The sequence below is a fragment of the Periplaneta americana genome, chromosome 4, assembly GCF_040183065.1.
Source record: "Periplaneta americana isolate PAMFEO1 chromosome 4, P.americana_PAMFEO1_priV1, whole genome shotgun sequence".
NCBI classification, from domain to species: domain Eukaryota; kingdom Metazoa; phylum Arthropoda; class Insecta; order Blattodea; family Blattidae; genus Periplaneta; species Periplaneta americana.
Window position 1 is genome coordinate 85,521,378 of NC_091120.1, and position 17,406 is coordinate 85,538,783.

General features: G+C 32.5%; 1 protein-coding gene across 6 annotated transcripts in view; it reads left to right on the forward strand.

Moving 5' to 3' along the window:
* Positions 1 to 15,432, forward strand: part of l(3)73Ah (lethal (3) 73Ah) — a 40,344-nt gene extending 24,912 nt beyond the window's left edge. The window contains exons 6-7 of one of the 6 annotated variants that reach the window (XR_011331651.1): positions 4,051 to 4,245; positions 9,178 to 15,432. Coding sequence is in view for 3 of the 6 variants with exons in the window: in XM_069823685.1 (XP_069679786.1) it covers positions 4,051 to 4,176 (126 nt within the window). In the remaining 3 variants the exon portion in view is untranslated. Of the gene's footprint in view, positions 1 to 4,050 lie in introns of all 6 variants that reach the window. The other 5 variants (XR_011331653.1, XR_011331652.1, XM_069823686.1 and 2 more) reach the window with 5 other exon arrangements.
* The last annotated feature ends 1,974 nt before the right edge of the window (positions 15,433 to 17,406 follow it).

Here is a 17,406-nt window from a genome sequence, read left to right on the forward strand (position 1 = left end):
GTGCTCATTAGGTCCATTTGACAGGTCATATAATAAGATGAAATCTTCTTCAATACTAGAGGCCTCTCAGGCCACCTTGAGGATAAGGAAATAATTTGTCCTGCAGCAGAAAATATTTAAATACAACAGTACCTACGTTGTTGTCTGCTATAATTAAGTAAAACACATGAACTCTGTATGAACTGACCGGTAACAACTACAGTTAACCGAGTAACTTCAGTGCTCTGCTGCTAAGCACATAAACTGATAGAACCGAGTAACTCAGCAGTTCTACTCGCTCCATCCGCAGCTCTAGTTTTATGTAAACATGGCCAGGCTTCGGCTTGGTAAATATCCTTATAATTTATGCTACAAGAAAATTCGAAAATTTAACTCAAATGTTCATCAATAAGCGGCTATTTCCAGGAATGCAACTCCCACATATAAGGAAAGCAGACTATTGTATTTTAATCATTTAAAAAATCGCATCTCTATGTCAAAATGTCACGCGACGCCACTGGTGTGAACATTGGTCCTATGTTTATTGAAATTCCTTTTCTCCTATAGATATTGTGTATTATTCTCTCAAGTTCTCTTAAATTGTATTTGATATTTTCTATTTCTTCATGATCACATTTTCTCTAAAATCCTTTAAGCTACAATTTATAAAAATAATTTTAGTACAAACCGGTTAGTGGTCACTGTTGCAAGTAATAAATACCTCTGCAGGCTTGCTTAGCTTGAAGTTTAATTCTGGAGTATTGTTGACTTGGCTAGATGAGACTGGAACAGGCTACTAGTCTGTATCATCTGATGATGATGATGAGTATTGTTGACTAATTACATAGTGATTGACTCAAGGCTTCTAGTGACTGGATACCAAGTGCTTTTATGTTGGTACAACCTATTCAGTGTTTTAAATGATAGTCGTTCAATTAGCCTAACCACTACATCATTGCATGTTGTTTCTCCGAATTTTTGTGTTCAAGTGAATTTTCATGACGAGATATAATACTGGAAATGTTTTTCCAATCTGAAATGCCAAGAGTAGCGATCATGGTCTTGTCTCCAAACAGTTTACATGGTGCACAATAAATGGCACCAGTACCACAGGAATATACTAAGTAATCGCGCAAAGTTGATTCACCATTTAAAAGTTTAAGATAAAATTTATTTTTGTTCAGATATCTTGTTTTACCAACTAACAGTCTTCGTGAATTATAAAAATCACTGTTACAATTTTTATTAATTCTACGGTGTAGAAGAATGTCAATTGGACCACATTTTGCAGAAAGTGACCAACCCACATTATACCTAAACTGAGAAAATTGCACTTTAAAGTTAAATGTGAGTGATATTCAGAAGTAAATATAACTGCATACTTGTTGCTTTAAACAAAAGCGTATTATACATAGTATCTTTGTTCAGAATATGGATCCTTGGAAGTATTTAATTATTGAGACATTAAATTTATTTGTGAGTTGGTTCCTTTCTGCAGAATGTGGTCCAATTGTAACTCATTAAGACACTACTCCACTCTGCAGGATCATCACTAAGAAGATCATTACTTTTTGTAGCTGCATTTAGATTGGCAACAGGCCATGACTGTTTGGCCAAACACCTGCATAGAATTGGAATATATCAGTCCCCTAACTGCCCATTGTGCAACTCAAACCAAGAAATGGATTCGGAACACCTCAAAATCTGTGCTTTAATAGCTGACCATGATAATACCTTTGAAAAATATTGGGGTGCAAGAGGTCAAATGACTTTATTGTCAAACGCCTGGCATTAGAAAACAACAACTTTTTGTAATGTCTAATTCGACATGTGAGTCTAGAATTCAAAAAGCTTTTGTTTTCTTATATTGTGAATCATTATTTCATTCACATTTACTTCTTTCACTACATCTGCAATGTTATGAGCACATATAGGTCTATCAATACTGCTTGGACTCTAAGCAGCAACATTTCTTATGCAAGCGTTTTTAGAACTTTAACATCCCTCATTGCTTTTCCTTTCCTGATTTATGAAATGCCGCTCCACTTAATTTTGCATGTTTGTGTTTGTCACTCATATTAATGTCATTTACTTACGTGATTGTCAACCAAACAAAAGAAAAGAATCACATTTATACTATATGTAAATAAAAATTGTCTTAATTACTTCAAAATTGTACCACATTAGCACAAAGCCTTCAACTTCAACATGCAACCACAACTACTGACCAACTGACTCGGATTATTTTACCGAACTGTAAAACGAAATCATTAAGAGAAAAACAATGCAAAATAATTTGAATTTATTTATGTGTCTCTTTTTTTTCAAGTTGTGAAACTATAACATGATCTCTGGCGGAAATTCCTTGTTGAAGTCAGCCTCAAAAACCAACTGCAAGTTAGTAATAATGTTTAAAAAATCGTATTGTCGATTGTCGTTCTTACTTTAAAACTATTTGATAATTTTTGTCAATTTTTAAGCACAATATATATATATATATATATATATATATATATATTGATAACATTAAAAATATAGTGCCAAATATACCGCCCTCTAAAGCTCTCGCCTGTAGGCCTGTGTCTAGTGGACCTATAGATAAATCTGTCTCTTAATACATTATAAAACAAATGGTTTCAATAAACAGACAAAATGACAAGAAACAGATTATCCAAAATTTTAAAAAGCTATGTACCAAAATGAAGGAGACATGAAAGACTTATGAAACGACTTACAGAAAATTGAACACATGGCCTAATTCCATGAAACCTACATGATGACTATGACAGTGTATTACATAGAAACTCTGGCTTTAGTTTGTTGACTTTTCTTCACTCCACTGTAAATGTGGATGAACTATTTTGCTTTTTTTATTCCACTACATTTTTCTTTGTTTAATCTGCACTTGAATATTCCACTTCATCTGTTACTTCTTCTACTTTTTTGCAGGAACATTGAACATTCCATACAGTGATAGTCATAATCCTTTTTCCTTAGTCTAGTTCGTCTTCAAATTAAAATCATCTGGTTTTCTTTCATCTTTGGGATGTTTAGCATTTTATGTCCCCTCACCCTCTGAATGCTGAAGAATTAGCCAGACAATTCAGCTGCCAGCCCAGAGGATCAGCATGTGATTTTGAAGTACTTCTCTCCTAGATGAATTGTCTTCACTGTGGCTTTGAGTTCCATCTAAGGTTCTGAATTAGATACCAGATTCGTTTGTCACTCTTGCTGCATCCATATTCCATATGCTGAATGCAGGGATCAGGAGTCGTGATGTATGCAGATGTGGAGATAGGATTTCCTACCAGAGCTGTTAATTCAGTGGAGGCAATTCTCAGTACTATATTTACTGTAACTAATATGTTGACATCTACTAGCTACACTGAAACTTTTTACTAGGCTTTGACCTCTATCCTGTGTATTAGGCAGAATTATTAATGTACTTAGTTGTCGAGTGGTTATCATGCTTCTCAGTAGATCTGAGGTTTGTAGGTTGAAACCCTGCTGGAGCAGTGAATTTTTAAGGGTGATAAAAATTATACAAATCCTTAAGTTAGTGTTACTCAGCAGAGAAATAAATCCATGTGTCTCAGATTTGTGGCACTTCCTTGAATGAGACAGTTTCGGTGAAAATTTATCTCTCTCTTTTGTCGTGGTTCCCACTTTCTAAGATCACATGTCTACAAGTGTGTAATACTGTAGCAGACTGATGCCCTAACTAAAGAAATAAAAATCACATCCTGTCAATGAAGAGAAAATTTTGAAGGTTTCCATGAGATTTTCAAAACATTTTGAATACAGTACATAGTAGGGCTCTAATAATACTAAGCATCCAGAGGTGTAGAAAGACCCAACAGGCTGATGTACAGAAAGACTCATCCCATATTCAAAATGTAATCATAATTTAAGGAAAAATGTTTTCTCAAACAATACTGTATTGTGTTTTACAATTAAGAAACGTTTTAATATTTAATTGAGGGTGATTTAGAGGCATGCTATCAAATTAATTTTTTTATTTGCATTGTTATTTATATTTTATGCCTATTTTGCTAATATTTTTTTCCCCAGATTGATATCCTGTGTAATGATGAACTGCTTGGCAAGGACCATACACTTAAATTTGTTTATGTGACAAGATGGAGGTTTCGAGATCCACCACTGAGGTTACAGTACAGACCACGAATAGACATCTAGTTCCAACGCTGCCCTTTCCTACACGATTGGAAGGAATCTGTTTCCTGTATACTTGGGTTTGAAAGTAATGTATGTTTGTGTGCGAATGAATATGTGGTAGGGTGTGTCACAGTAAAACCCTCTTGATCTGATACATGACACAGCTTAAAATTGAATATAGCTATTTATATGAAAAGAAGATCACAACAAAATGAAACTCTAGTGTTTCATATTCTTTAAATTAAACTTTCATAATCCATAATAGATCTTATTAGTTTTTAATAAACAGATTTTAATCCAAATTTATATTGCGTAAAATGTATGGAAATAAGTACATATATTACCTGATGTAGCAAGAATATTTGCCATCTTATCTTCGGTATTACCTTCTTGTAATTTATCCATAAGTTGTAATTGCAGCACAGAAGGTGGTGGTGCTCTTAGTATGATTGATGGCTCTTGCTGTAATTACATATTGTATCCAAATTCACAGATTGATGCATTTCCACATTACATTGTCTTGTTCCATCTTAAATATCTAGGGACTTGCAGTATGAAAAGTATTACAACATTGAAAGGACCTTAAGAGAAGTGTGATTTTTAGCTGTCAGGAATTGAATGCCCTAAAATATTTTATTGTTCAGTGTTTCTCACGGAAATGTAGAGGGTTTCATTGTAACTGGTTAAATATTTGGAACAAAGGGATTTTAAATTGGAGCAAATGGGTCAGTACCACTGAATTATATAATTTTGAAATGAGAAACATATCCATTACTAATACTAAAATAAGTATTTCATTTTTTTTATAAATCTACAAGGATGTTTACAAGTACAAAGATTTTGTGTTTGTCATATATGCTTACAATAAGGACCATTTTGGGGTGGGTAAGAATGAAAAGATTAAGGAAAAAACATTATTTTTTTAAATTACTTTTCCAAGGACTGTAACAGAATTAAATTGCCTTGAATGTACGAAGAAGTAATGAGGTGAACATGGAGATGTTTTTTGTGTTGTTTGAAATGTATATTAGGAACAAAATGAAAGTAAAGATTTTCATGATTATACTTTTGCACCTAATTGTATGTATATTTACAAGTGTAGGGAATTAGTAATCACGTTGTGATGAGAGGTGCTTGTCTGGCTTATTAAGGTAAGCAAAAGATGTTTGCCTGATCTTTGAAGTATCTGTGTCGAGATTTCATTCTCTTATTTGTGATATGTTTCGTGAGTGACGTGTTTATATATTGGATAAGTGATTGGCCGCAAGCTATAAATTCAATGAAGAATCACTTAAGATATGTTCTTTTGACATAAAATCTTGATCTCGAAAACTTAAAAATGCGGAATTGATTTTTTCTTTCATAACTACATGGGTGAAAATTGTGATACAGTTAATAACCTTACAATAATAGAATTGTCTTCATAATGAGACCAATATTGTTCATTTCAGTAATAGGTGTATCATTTAATAATAATACATAATAATTATTTATTTTGTATTCTGTGAAAGTATGTGAGATGTATGAGTTATTGCTTTATTAGGCTTTGAACAGAGTGAGTGAACTGAGTGTGAGTACAGTATTCAGTTTATAAATTTATAAGATAAAGAAGAAATACAAATTTTGTGGCAAGTGATGTCTGTTAATGAAAGAATGTCTGTTCAGATGCCAGATTTTGTTTCCGATTTGGAATGTCCTGTCATTAGGGACAGTTTTCTTTTTAGGAGGCTTAAATTGCTTTCTGAAATAGACATTTTGTTTTCAACTTCAGTTATTAGAATCAGAACAATATTAATCATCAGTAATTCGGAAAGATGATATTTTCAGAATTATAGATTTCAGGTCGTTGCAGTAACCACTATAAGACCATCATCATCTGGTCTTGATTTGTGTTCTCTATTACACGTGGGCTAGCCATGTTCACTGTACATTGTAATTTACCATCCTAGTACCAGTACTGAGAAAATTTAACGAAATCCTGAGACAAAGCAAATGGTCATCCTATTGTACAGTAGAATCCCTCTTAACTGACACCAAAGGGACCAGGCTAGTTCCAGATACGAGATTTTGCCGGATAAGTGAATAAATACTAGTATATACAAGAAATCGTTCATATTTTATGGCGTCAATTGTTGAAACTGCAGCCATGTGAAGCTTATTTTTCTATCAGTTGCTCATAACTGTATAAACGTATAAACATAAAAACTGTGTGGATTTTCCATTTTAAAACACATCACATAACATCATCATCCAAACAAGTATAAGGCCCAAGGCCCATTAAGGTCTCAGTGAGTCATTCTAGGTCCACTTTTTTTTTTTCTTTTGACAGCCTAAAGATCTCTTTCCTTGGGAACAATATTCAAGCATGGCTTTTGGAAGCCTATTCTGATTCATTCGTTGAACATGGTTTTTCCACTGCAGCTGGTACTTGTTTATAAACTGTGAGAGTTGTTGTAATTGAAATTCTTGTATGATATTCTCATTTCTTTTGTGGTCTAAGCGACTAACATAAATAATATACTAATGTTAGGTTCAAAAATTCACTGAAAACGAAAGTTCGTGTGAACTATCTAATGTGGCAACATTGACAATCGGAACATAATTAAATAAACATAAAAATTGTGGACTTTCTTTATTAAAAAACATAATACAACACAAATAATACACTAATTTTAGGTTCGAATATTCACTGAAAACGAAAGTTCCTGCGAACTTCCTAATGTGGCAACACTGACAATCCGAACATAATTAAATAAATATAAAAACTGTGTGTATTTTCTTTATTAATACACATGACACAATACAAATATACACTAATTTAGGTTCGAATATTCATTGAAAATGAAAGTTCGTGTGAAATTCCTTATGAGGCAACACTGACAGCCCGAACATACTGTAATTAAATAAACATAAAAGCTATGTGGATTATCTTTATTAAAACACATCACACAATACAAATAATACACTAATTTTAAGTTGAAATATTTACTGAAAAAGAAAGTTCGTGCGGCACGAACTTCCTAATGTGTCAAATCTGATGCCCCAGACTGTGTCAGTGTGGCAGATTTAAACATTTTTTTTTGGCCCAGCCAAAAATGCCGTTGTTTCGGTATTGCTGGTTATTTGGGTGCTGGTTTCGAGGGATTTTACTGTACAAGATTAATTATTGAAAATGGTAATTCTAGCTATCCATCTGATTGAGTTATAAAAACGTTGCGTGTCTTCAATGTAAGTGGATCTTAGAGAAATCTTGTCTAAATTTGATTACCAAATGAATAATAAATTATTATCTTTCTTTCACTAATAAAACATATCTTTGGCAAATTACCATATTACCCAGTTTTTGTAAATCAACCTAACTGCAACTAACTGAAATTATTCCATCGCTTTTACTAAGCTTTTTTTTATTATTATTGTTGTTATTTTTCTTGATTAACTTAAGTTTCCTGATATTTATTTTATGATCAGAAATATTGGCCAAGACTTGATTTTGACTGTTGGACAAAGAATGATATACAGTAAACTACCGTACTTTAGTAATTCATTCTATTAAAATAGGATTGAATCCTCTTAAATGACAATGGTTGTATACTGTATTCTGACCCTTATGCTATTTTTGATCTTCACCAATATAGATAGTTTCTAATTGAGATTTCCCAGTTCTTTTTTACAGTATTAACTGCAGCACCTACTTTAATTACAGAATTCTGATATTGAAAATGTACATCACACTTATGAAAATTAACCTATAATTGAAGACCTAACATTTTTAATGTGTTAAGTGCCAATTTTCAAATTTCATTTTATTCAATCTAAGGGAGGAACATTCATAAGAGAATATCATACTAAATTGTCTTTGTCATAGTTCAACTGTAAGTGGCTAATTTGTGCGCCAAAAGATGGTGTTGTAGGTATCTCAACATGCATATCACAGTGGTTTTTTCATCAGTATCTCAGAAAGTTGTTTTTGGCACTTAGCACATATAGAATGTTAGGTCCTCAATTGTTTTAAAAAAAAGACAAAATCTGTTGAATAAGACATCGTCTGATAATACATTGCGTTTTTTGTAAGGAAAGTGTGATATAACTTTATTTTCCTAGTTTGGAGATATGTGTTACGCATTTCCTCCATTGTTAAAGAACAAGTGGAAGTTTTGGTATTGTCTATTACTTTGAACAAGACATCTGAAATACTAATATTAATCAGTGTTAGAGAGCCTTTACAGTCACTGCCGGGTAGAACTATATTTGATTCAGATTGAAGAGGTTTTACTGCTTGTTAACGCAACTCTCTTTTGCGCCAACTTGATGATTAGCGTGTGTCATTGTAAATAATTATGGACGAGGAAAATATTTTCGTTGTTGACAGAGTGACAACAACATTCTTTCTGTTATTAAGAAGTTGAGAGTGTGTACTTTAAATCAGTGGTTCTCAGCTTCATGTTATTCAGTTTGTATAAAAGTATCTGTTTGATGTTAATAATAATATTTATTATCAAATTATTTCATTTTCTACATATTGTACACAGTCGCAAAATTGAGTGAAATTTATGTAGAAGGCCTACCAATTAACAAGGCAATCAAGTCCATGTGATATTACAATTTTTATCTCACGAGAAGAAAGAATTTTGAAAGAATTTGTTGTCCACACAGCAAAAGACTTAAAAATGCATTATAGTTCCTACTTATTTTCATTATGAAAATACACTTTAAGAAATCTTCCTTTCCCCCTCTGTTATTCACAGATAGTAAATTGTTGGAAAATAAAAATAGAAAAAAATTAGTGTTCTGACATTCAATTTCATTTCAGAATGTGGATCGATGTATTAGAAAAAAATAAGTTTGTTAGGCACATGGTCGATTTCTAACGATTATAGTTTAATTTCATTAATATCACATTTCATTCTTGCTTATAAGTTTATTATTGCACATTATTTCAAAATGTGACTTTGTTATAATAGTCTGACTTAAGTGTCAAGAAGCGCTCCTATTTTATTTTATAAGTTTTTGTGTTCTTTTCAGATGTTTCAATAAACGTCAATACTTCTTATGAGTTATAGTTACTGAAGGGACGACATTGGCTGATTAGTTGTTCCTGTCGTGCCAAATTAACATACATTGACTGTGAAACTTGTGTTTTGAGAGTTATATGAGGATAATGAATGCAACGTTTTGGAACAGTAAACTGCTTCTTAATAGAATAGATGGAATGAGAAGATTTCTACAAAACAACTGTCAACTTTCACATCATCTTCTGAGTTTAAGTGATTGCACATATATTCATATTCAAAATCTCGATTAAATACTTAACGAACATTTGTGTTGTATTGAGGAATGTACATTAATTGCGATGTGTTGAGACAGTTCGATAGTTAATTTTTAAAATGTTATGCGTCTGTTATGCCTTTGGAGTTTAAACATTATGCTATATGAAAGCAGCAATTTATTTTTACTTTTTTCACACAAAACAACTTAAAAATCTTCACATTATGTGATTTAAACTAAGTTTATTGAGAGAAACCTTTGTTACCTTTTCATCAAAGTAGAATACATGAATTATGGTGCTATCTATACTTTACCTTTAAATTTTCTGTACTATTTGCAAATGACTCATATATTCGTACTTTAACATGAACCTAAATATTTGGAGGTAGACTATCAGGTGTACTTCAAGTCACAGAAAACCACTGTTTTAAAGTAATAATCTGTGTTGCTTGATTAAGCTGATCTGATTGTAATAAATACTGTTTACTTTTTTCTCTATTGAAAGTATCTGTGTATATTAAGTCTCTGTTGTAAAGCGAATATTTTATCAGCAAGATTGATACATAGCCCTTTCAGGGTTGCCATTTTCAATGCTATGAATAAATAATTAGTGCTCTAAGGAGACGCAATTAGAAAGCAATAACTTCATACCTTTATACGAAGAGGCTGTATAAAAATTTGTAACAAGTTCAAGTTAAAACAATTTAGGATACACTTATTGATAGATAAAGCAGATTATTTTGTTATAAAAACTTGTTTTCTCTTCTTATGGGAAAGTTGAAAGTTGCGAAGTTGGATAATTGGTACTAATATTTTGTACTTCTTAAAATGTGCAATACCTGTCATAAATTAAATGTCAGACTGATGAGTGTATGGATATGTACAACATAGACTTATTTGAACGGCTTGTTATTTTCAGATATGCACAACAGACACAGGAAAAATATTGACAAGAAAAGAAACTTCACATTGGTCATAGGCAAGAAAATATGCAATCACAAACTTTATCCTCTGTAGAAGATGTCTCTGAATTTCTCCAAGTACTTAAGAGTCTAAAAGCTCATCCTAATTTCTGGAATTCTTCATTTGACAAACTGTAATGAGAGTATTTTGTGGGACGTAAGTTTGAATTCTTAATAGGGCTATTTTCTAATGATGTGAAATTGAAATGTATGTATGGAATTGTTTTCTGTCTAGTGTAATTATAAATATATACAGTTCCTTCTCAGAACTCCGTCTTGAAGTATTATACAAATGTATTTGTATAAATTAATTTTAATAATTGTAATTTTTTAGTAATTATACATCATCTTTAAGTCTAAATTGATTTTGTCAGAAAATGTTTTATATTCTTGAAGACAGCCTTAATGCACGTTCCTGATTATTTCCCACAATTAAATATAAAAGAAATTGAAAACCTTTTTTGTACAGTAAATTCACTGGTATTCTTTATTGGCATTCCCATATCCCATGCTGCAGTCATTTGCAACCAATCAGAATTGGCAGATTCAGGTTTTTCTAAATGAGTTAGTCTGAAGTAATCAGCACAACTTACTTATTTTCATTAAGTAATAGACATTTCTTACCAGGTTTTTTGTGGAGAAATAGTGTAATAATTGTAGTCATTGTAGCTTGCCTAATTTAAATCTCGGGTCTGAAAGATTTACCAGTATGATAGCATTTTATCATGTTCTTAAAAAATGAAAGGTACTCGTATATCTCACATGCATTACATAAAAGGAACTCTGTTCCAGAATATATCAGTCTGTAACTGTTAAAGATCACAGTCAATTAATAAAATAGATAATAGTGTCATATCTTTTATATTTCTCTGGTAGTGACAATGTGATAATGTTACTTTAAATGTAGTTCATGTCACCAGCAAAGATTGTAAATATACAGTATATTTACAACATGAGATGTGTAGAGAAATGAAAGTGGACGAAATGGGCTTCACTGCTTTAGTAGTGATTCTTTAACTTAAGACTGACTAAGAACTAAGAAACTGAGAGTTCGAGAAATGTTCGAAAGGGAAAGATGTAATCCTTTATAAGGAATATACACCAGCAAATCATTGGATTGCCAACCCCAATGGTTTGAGTGGAGCAGAATGGTGGGAGGCAATTAAAATACACGCGAATGTGTTTGTGCAGTCAGAACTGTACCAGGTGGTTCCCAGGACACATGCTGCTATAGGCATTACAGCGTTGCCTCAGTGAGCCAGAAACCCTTGCTCACGTTTTGGGATCTTATTCTTTTTGGAAAATGCTGTGTAATGCCATATATCACAGCACAAGAAGCTTAATAGCTAACACTTTTCATGAGAAAGATGTCACGTGTATGAGGAAGTCCATGTGATTGCCAAAAACAATGGCACCAGACATACTGACTTGATAGCCATATCATCTGGCTCTTCCACTGCCATCATTATTGATCCTACCGTGCAGTTTGAATCCCATGCTAATCAACTAGATATAGATAGTATCTATATGCCAGTCATCCCATACTATAATAGTACATTATGCAACGAGCCTATAATGGTAGTAATTAAGATGCGAGTATGTTTGTTTATGAAACGAGCGCAAGCGAGTTTCATAATTTTCATACGAACATCTTAATTACCATTATAGGCAAGTTTCATACGACTTTTTATGCTCGACCATATTTCTAACTTGAAATTATTCATAAGTATTCATGTTATGGTTATCTAAGTGAAGAGCGGAACTGACCTAAATTATGAGATGTGCACAGACACGAAAGTATTGATTTTTTCCGAGGGACGAATGTCATTGACCTTGATATAATCTAGAGAATAACATGAACATTAATATTGATATAACCTGGAAATCGATTTAGAATTGAAAAACGAGGTGACAAATTGAATTTATTTGAATATTATTTACAATTAACGCTAATTATTATAGTAACAGAACATAACCTTCTGCGACAGTATTGGATTTCCAGCCTCCGTGACGTTTCGCTAATTGTCTTTCGATTGCATATCCGAGAATAATTTATACTTGCGGTTTTATAATGGTACAATGGTGATTTCTCATTGGCTGAACAACTGAACTATAATGAATAGGTGTACTTTAATGAGGCGTATTAAAGGGCTACTACCAGGTGTATAATTACTACATTTCGGCATGGTCGAGCATAAAGATAAATACAATCTGTCCAACATCACAGTCCAAGCCTGCTCATCGGTGCAAGAGGTACCATCCCACTCGCAACTTCCTGAAGGCTACAGGAACTTTCAAAAACTTGATTGTACAGTTAGTGTTAGCCACCTTGAAGGGGTCACTCGCTGTCTTAAAGGACCATTTATACAAAAATGTAACTTAATTAACACGTTAGTGCATTTGTATTTTAAGGATGTTCTTCTTCTACGTCTTTTATTACTTTTCGAGTTTGTTTCCCTTAGTTTAATATCTAATTGCAATTGCATTTGTTGAATTCAATAATATGCTTTATATTATACTTTATTAATATACTTTTTCTTGTGGCAGACCATGAAATGCATGGTAAGTTTGGAATTAAAAATTACTTTAAATAATTTATAAAAAACTGATTCTTAAAAGTATCAGAAATTGTGCATTAGAAATAATTACTGATAATGTAATTTATTGTCTTCTTTATCATGAGTGTTCAGAAATGTTACATTACAGATTGATCAATTGATTTTTCACAAGACATATTCTGCTCATTTTGTTTCTTCTTGTATCATCATCATCATCATCATCATCATCATCATCATCATCGTCGTCGTCGTTATCATATGATTTCTCTACAAAAAAACATGGTAAGAAAAATTGTGGCAATTATTTCAAAATAATTAATGCTGGTGAACCTTAATTCCCATAGAAGGTAGGGAGAATGAATGGAAGTTTAAGGGCTTATTCCATTATCCAAGAACTTGAATGAGATTGAGGAATTAGAAATAGTGAGAGCATAATACTTCTAATTAATTGTATTACTTGCATTTTATTGTCAGTTAATTTCACTACATTTAAGAATTTGGAATAAATATTGATACATTTTTTTATACGTTAATAACAATTTTTACAAGTTTGTTTTATTAATTATTATGTGTTTAAATTAATATGTTACAGTAGTGTCAGGTATCGTGCAGGAGTAAGTATACTAGAGTGAAAGTTGAGAGAAGGAAGTTATATCCAGACAGAGTACTTACTGAAGTACTATGAAAAGGATAGTGTATATGAATTGGTGTTGTACATTAGATTAAAAAATAATTGCTCGATGGCAACCCTAGAACTGTAATTCACAAATATTATTGGAGTTTTCAGTTATGCAATGAAACTGCCAGTTGATAAAGTGTGGGGCTACAGTATATGTAACTTCGTAACAAACATTTAACTACATAACAGATTTAATATTAATTTCAACTGTTTGTACAAAGTTTTCTGCATTTCCAAGTTTTCATTCTTGATTTTTTCTTTTTTTCTTTTTCACATATATCGAAAGATGTTAATGTTTATTAGAACAATAGATATTTACGTGCATATTTGTGAGCAGTACAATATTGCATTACATTCAAGTATCTCATACTGTACTATTATATGAAATAAAAGTATTTTTATCAGTGGTACATAGTGTTGCATAAGGAATTTGATATGCAAACTGGAATAAATATTATTTGTTGCTTATAAATTGGAATCTTTATTGCATTAGTTACACATTATGACGATTAATTGAATAGTTGAGTTATTAAAATTATGTGCAAAACAAACACAGTACATGTGTAACACAACAACAGGAAAACGTTTTAAATGTATCTATCAAGTACATATTTTTAATTCACTTTCAGATAAGTCGTATAAATTTAGGCACAGTCTTTTTTAATGATCAGTGGTTCAAATACAAGTGCAAGAGGCAGTTACTATATGCTATGATTGATAAAAAAAAAAAGCAGTTCCAAATGGTCATCTGATAAGTCTTTTCAAGAAGTCATTAATTTTGGCACTTTATGCCGTATCTGTACTAATGTAGAGGAGAATGGTTTGTGCAGACAGAATAATCTTAATACCGCAGACTTGAAACAATTTATTTGCCAATTAATTGGAACGAAGATTCTAAGTTGTGTTACGATTTTTTTACGTAATACCACTGTGTCATCTGGCAAGCAAGTTAAAAGAAATTATTTTAGTTTTTGTTAAATTTCAAAAGAACTTCAAGGAATGAAGAAAATAATTTTGCAGAAGAATTGATGTTCTTGAAGTTTTGCAATATTGTACCCAAGAATTTCAATATCTTGTGTTAAACTAATTACATAGTCAGTATCTTGTTTTCAAGTCATATATAGTACACATATTTATTGACTCTATTTATGTTTAACCTTAAATCAGTACAGAATATAAATGGGCTTCATATTCCAAAGCATCGAATCAGTGGAAACAAAACATAACTGTATCTTTAATAGTGTTTGTGTATGGATGTCCATTTATTTTAGGTTCTGATTTAATTACTGTTTTAATATCACTATGGTGCATATTGTAGACTGTGTTTGTCATGTTTTATTCTTGGCAGTGTTATGTTTTGTTACAGTTCAGCAAATCAGTCAATGTGCATGCTGAACATCTTTCAGAAAAAAAATTGAGTGATATTGCACTATCGAAATTACGAAACAATTTTCAGATTTTATAATATAATTGCAGTATGCAGATTGATTGGAAAGATCTAATTGGATAAAAGTTAATCACATGCATATTACAAATAGTAATTAGAACTTTTTTGCATTGTGAACATACATTCTACTCTACTTTGTAAATTTGGTTACATGAAGCCCATTCCATGCATATGTACCACTTCATTATAATTCACGTTTTCAAGTAGAATACCATTTTTCTATTATTATTGATTAAAGAGTTTTTTTTTATTAAGATGGACACTGCCACGAAGAATGTATGGGGATGAGAATTGAATGCGGTTTATATTGAACTGATATTTCTATTTCAAAACTTATGTTGTATTAAACATAATATATATATGACAGTTCAGCGTTTTTAATTACCATATATTTATGATATTGGTACTGGTATATTTCTTTTGATAATTGTACTAAAGTGATTTTTCACAGCATATTTGGCAACTGTTAGAAAGTCTTAAAACTATCTTCTTCTTTCATGTAACAGCTGAATGATCCCTCCCAAATCCTTCCTATAGTACTTTTCACTAATATTGTTTTTGAACATTAATAATCAGAAGCAAAAGAAACTATACAAAAATATACAGAGTGAGTCAGCCAGGGCTAGACTGGCATTAGTGGAAAGTAGTATGCATAGTAACTGCTGTGCTATTGCAGTGATCAGACCTCTTGCTCACGTACGTTTCGTGTTAGTTACGTAAACACGTTCACACAATGAGTGTGCAGCTATATATCGTACATTTAGAGTGCAGTAGTGTGTCCATTATGAAATATAGCCTTGAACGAGTGTTTATTTACGACAACTTTGTGAAATACGAATATTGGAGAACAGTTATAACAAACTTCCGTCAGTCATTCCCTGGTTTGCCAGACCCTTCTAATGCAGTGATTTACAATTTAGTGAAGAAATTTCGTACAACTGGATCAGTATTGGATAAGAAACGAACATGTGTGAAGCGTGTTCTCACTGAGGAGATGTTAGAATGTTATGTTTTATTTAACGACGCTCGCAACTGCAGAGGTTATATCAGCGTCACCGGATGTGCCGGAATTTTGTCCCGCAGGAGTTCTTTTACATGCCAGTAAATCTACTGATATGAGTCTGTCGCATTTAAGCACACTTAAATGCCATCGACCTGGCCCGGGATCGAACCCGCAACCTTGGGCATAGAAGGCCAGCACTATACCAACTCACCAACCAGGTCAACGAGGAGATGTTAGATGAAATTGGCCACTGACTAGAGAGAAGTCCTATGACATCATCCCACCGTGTAGTTCAGCAGGTAGGGATGCCACAGTCTTCAGTGATAAGGGGTACAAAACAATTAAAATTAAAACCTTACAAAATTCGTGTAGTTCAGAGGTTAACAGAACCCGATTATCAAAGCTGACTTAGTTTTACATGTGGTTCCAACAGTCAGTGTATGATGGACTACTTGACTCCACCTTAATTTTTATAGTGACGAAGCATGGTTCCACCCCAGTGATTACGTGAACACTCAAATCAATCGTTACTGGGACAGTGAAAATCCACACAAACAACTGCTACATGACATAAATTCGAGCCATTTCAGGGAACAAACTGCAGCCAGTTGCTGAATATGTCTTCAGGAGATGTGCAGCCTGCCATATATCACAATGACGTCATTTCGAACATGAATTGTGAATTCGGTAAGTACATCATTACGCAATACTTACCGCAAAAGCATGGAATGAATCCTCCGCATATGGTAGCGTCATTACCAGAGACCGGAAGTTTAGGCATTATGAATCATTAAAGTAGGCAGGCAAAAAGGCATTATAAACAGCTAAAATACGCAATAAAAGGCAGTTACAAAAACCTTGCACTTTCCACAAAGGGATTTTGGCAGCAAGAAAAGCTTTACATAAGTTGAATACAAATTGAGATTTTCGACTTGATGTTGCAATTACTGTTGGAAGCAAAGAAATTTTCCTAGTAGTCTTGACAAGTGCATTTTTGTGTTTGGTTGTACTGATATGTTGTGATATGAAATATTTCTTTTCATAGTTCACTGACTGCTCATATATTTTGCATGTAAGTACTTTACCGTCAGTACAAAATATGTCGGATCCAAAAGTATTAACATAACTTTCCAATTTACTGCTTAAAGGAACACTGAATTTTGCCATCTTGCTGCTAGCTACAACAACATCACAATGAAAACTGAAAGAAAAATAACGTTAGACCCACACTCATTGTTACCTTGTCAAACACAAGCGATAATTAAAATGCTTATTGTTATACATTTTTGCATGGCAGCACTCATTATTGCAAATATGAATTGACTGAAAGACAATAA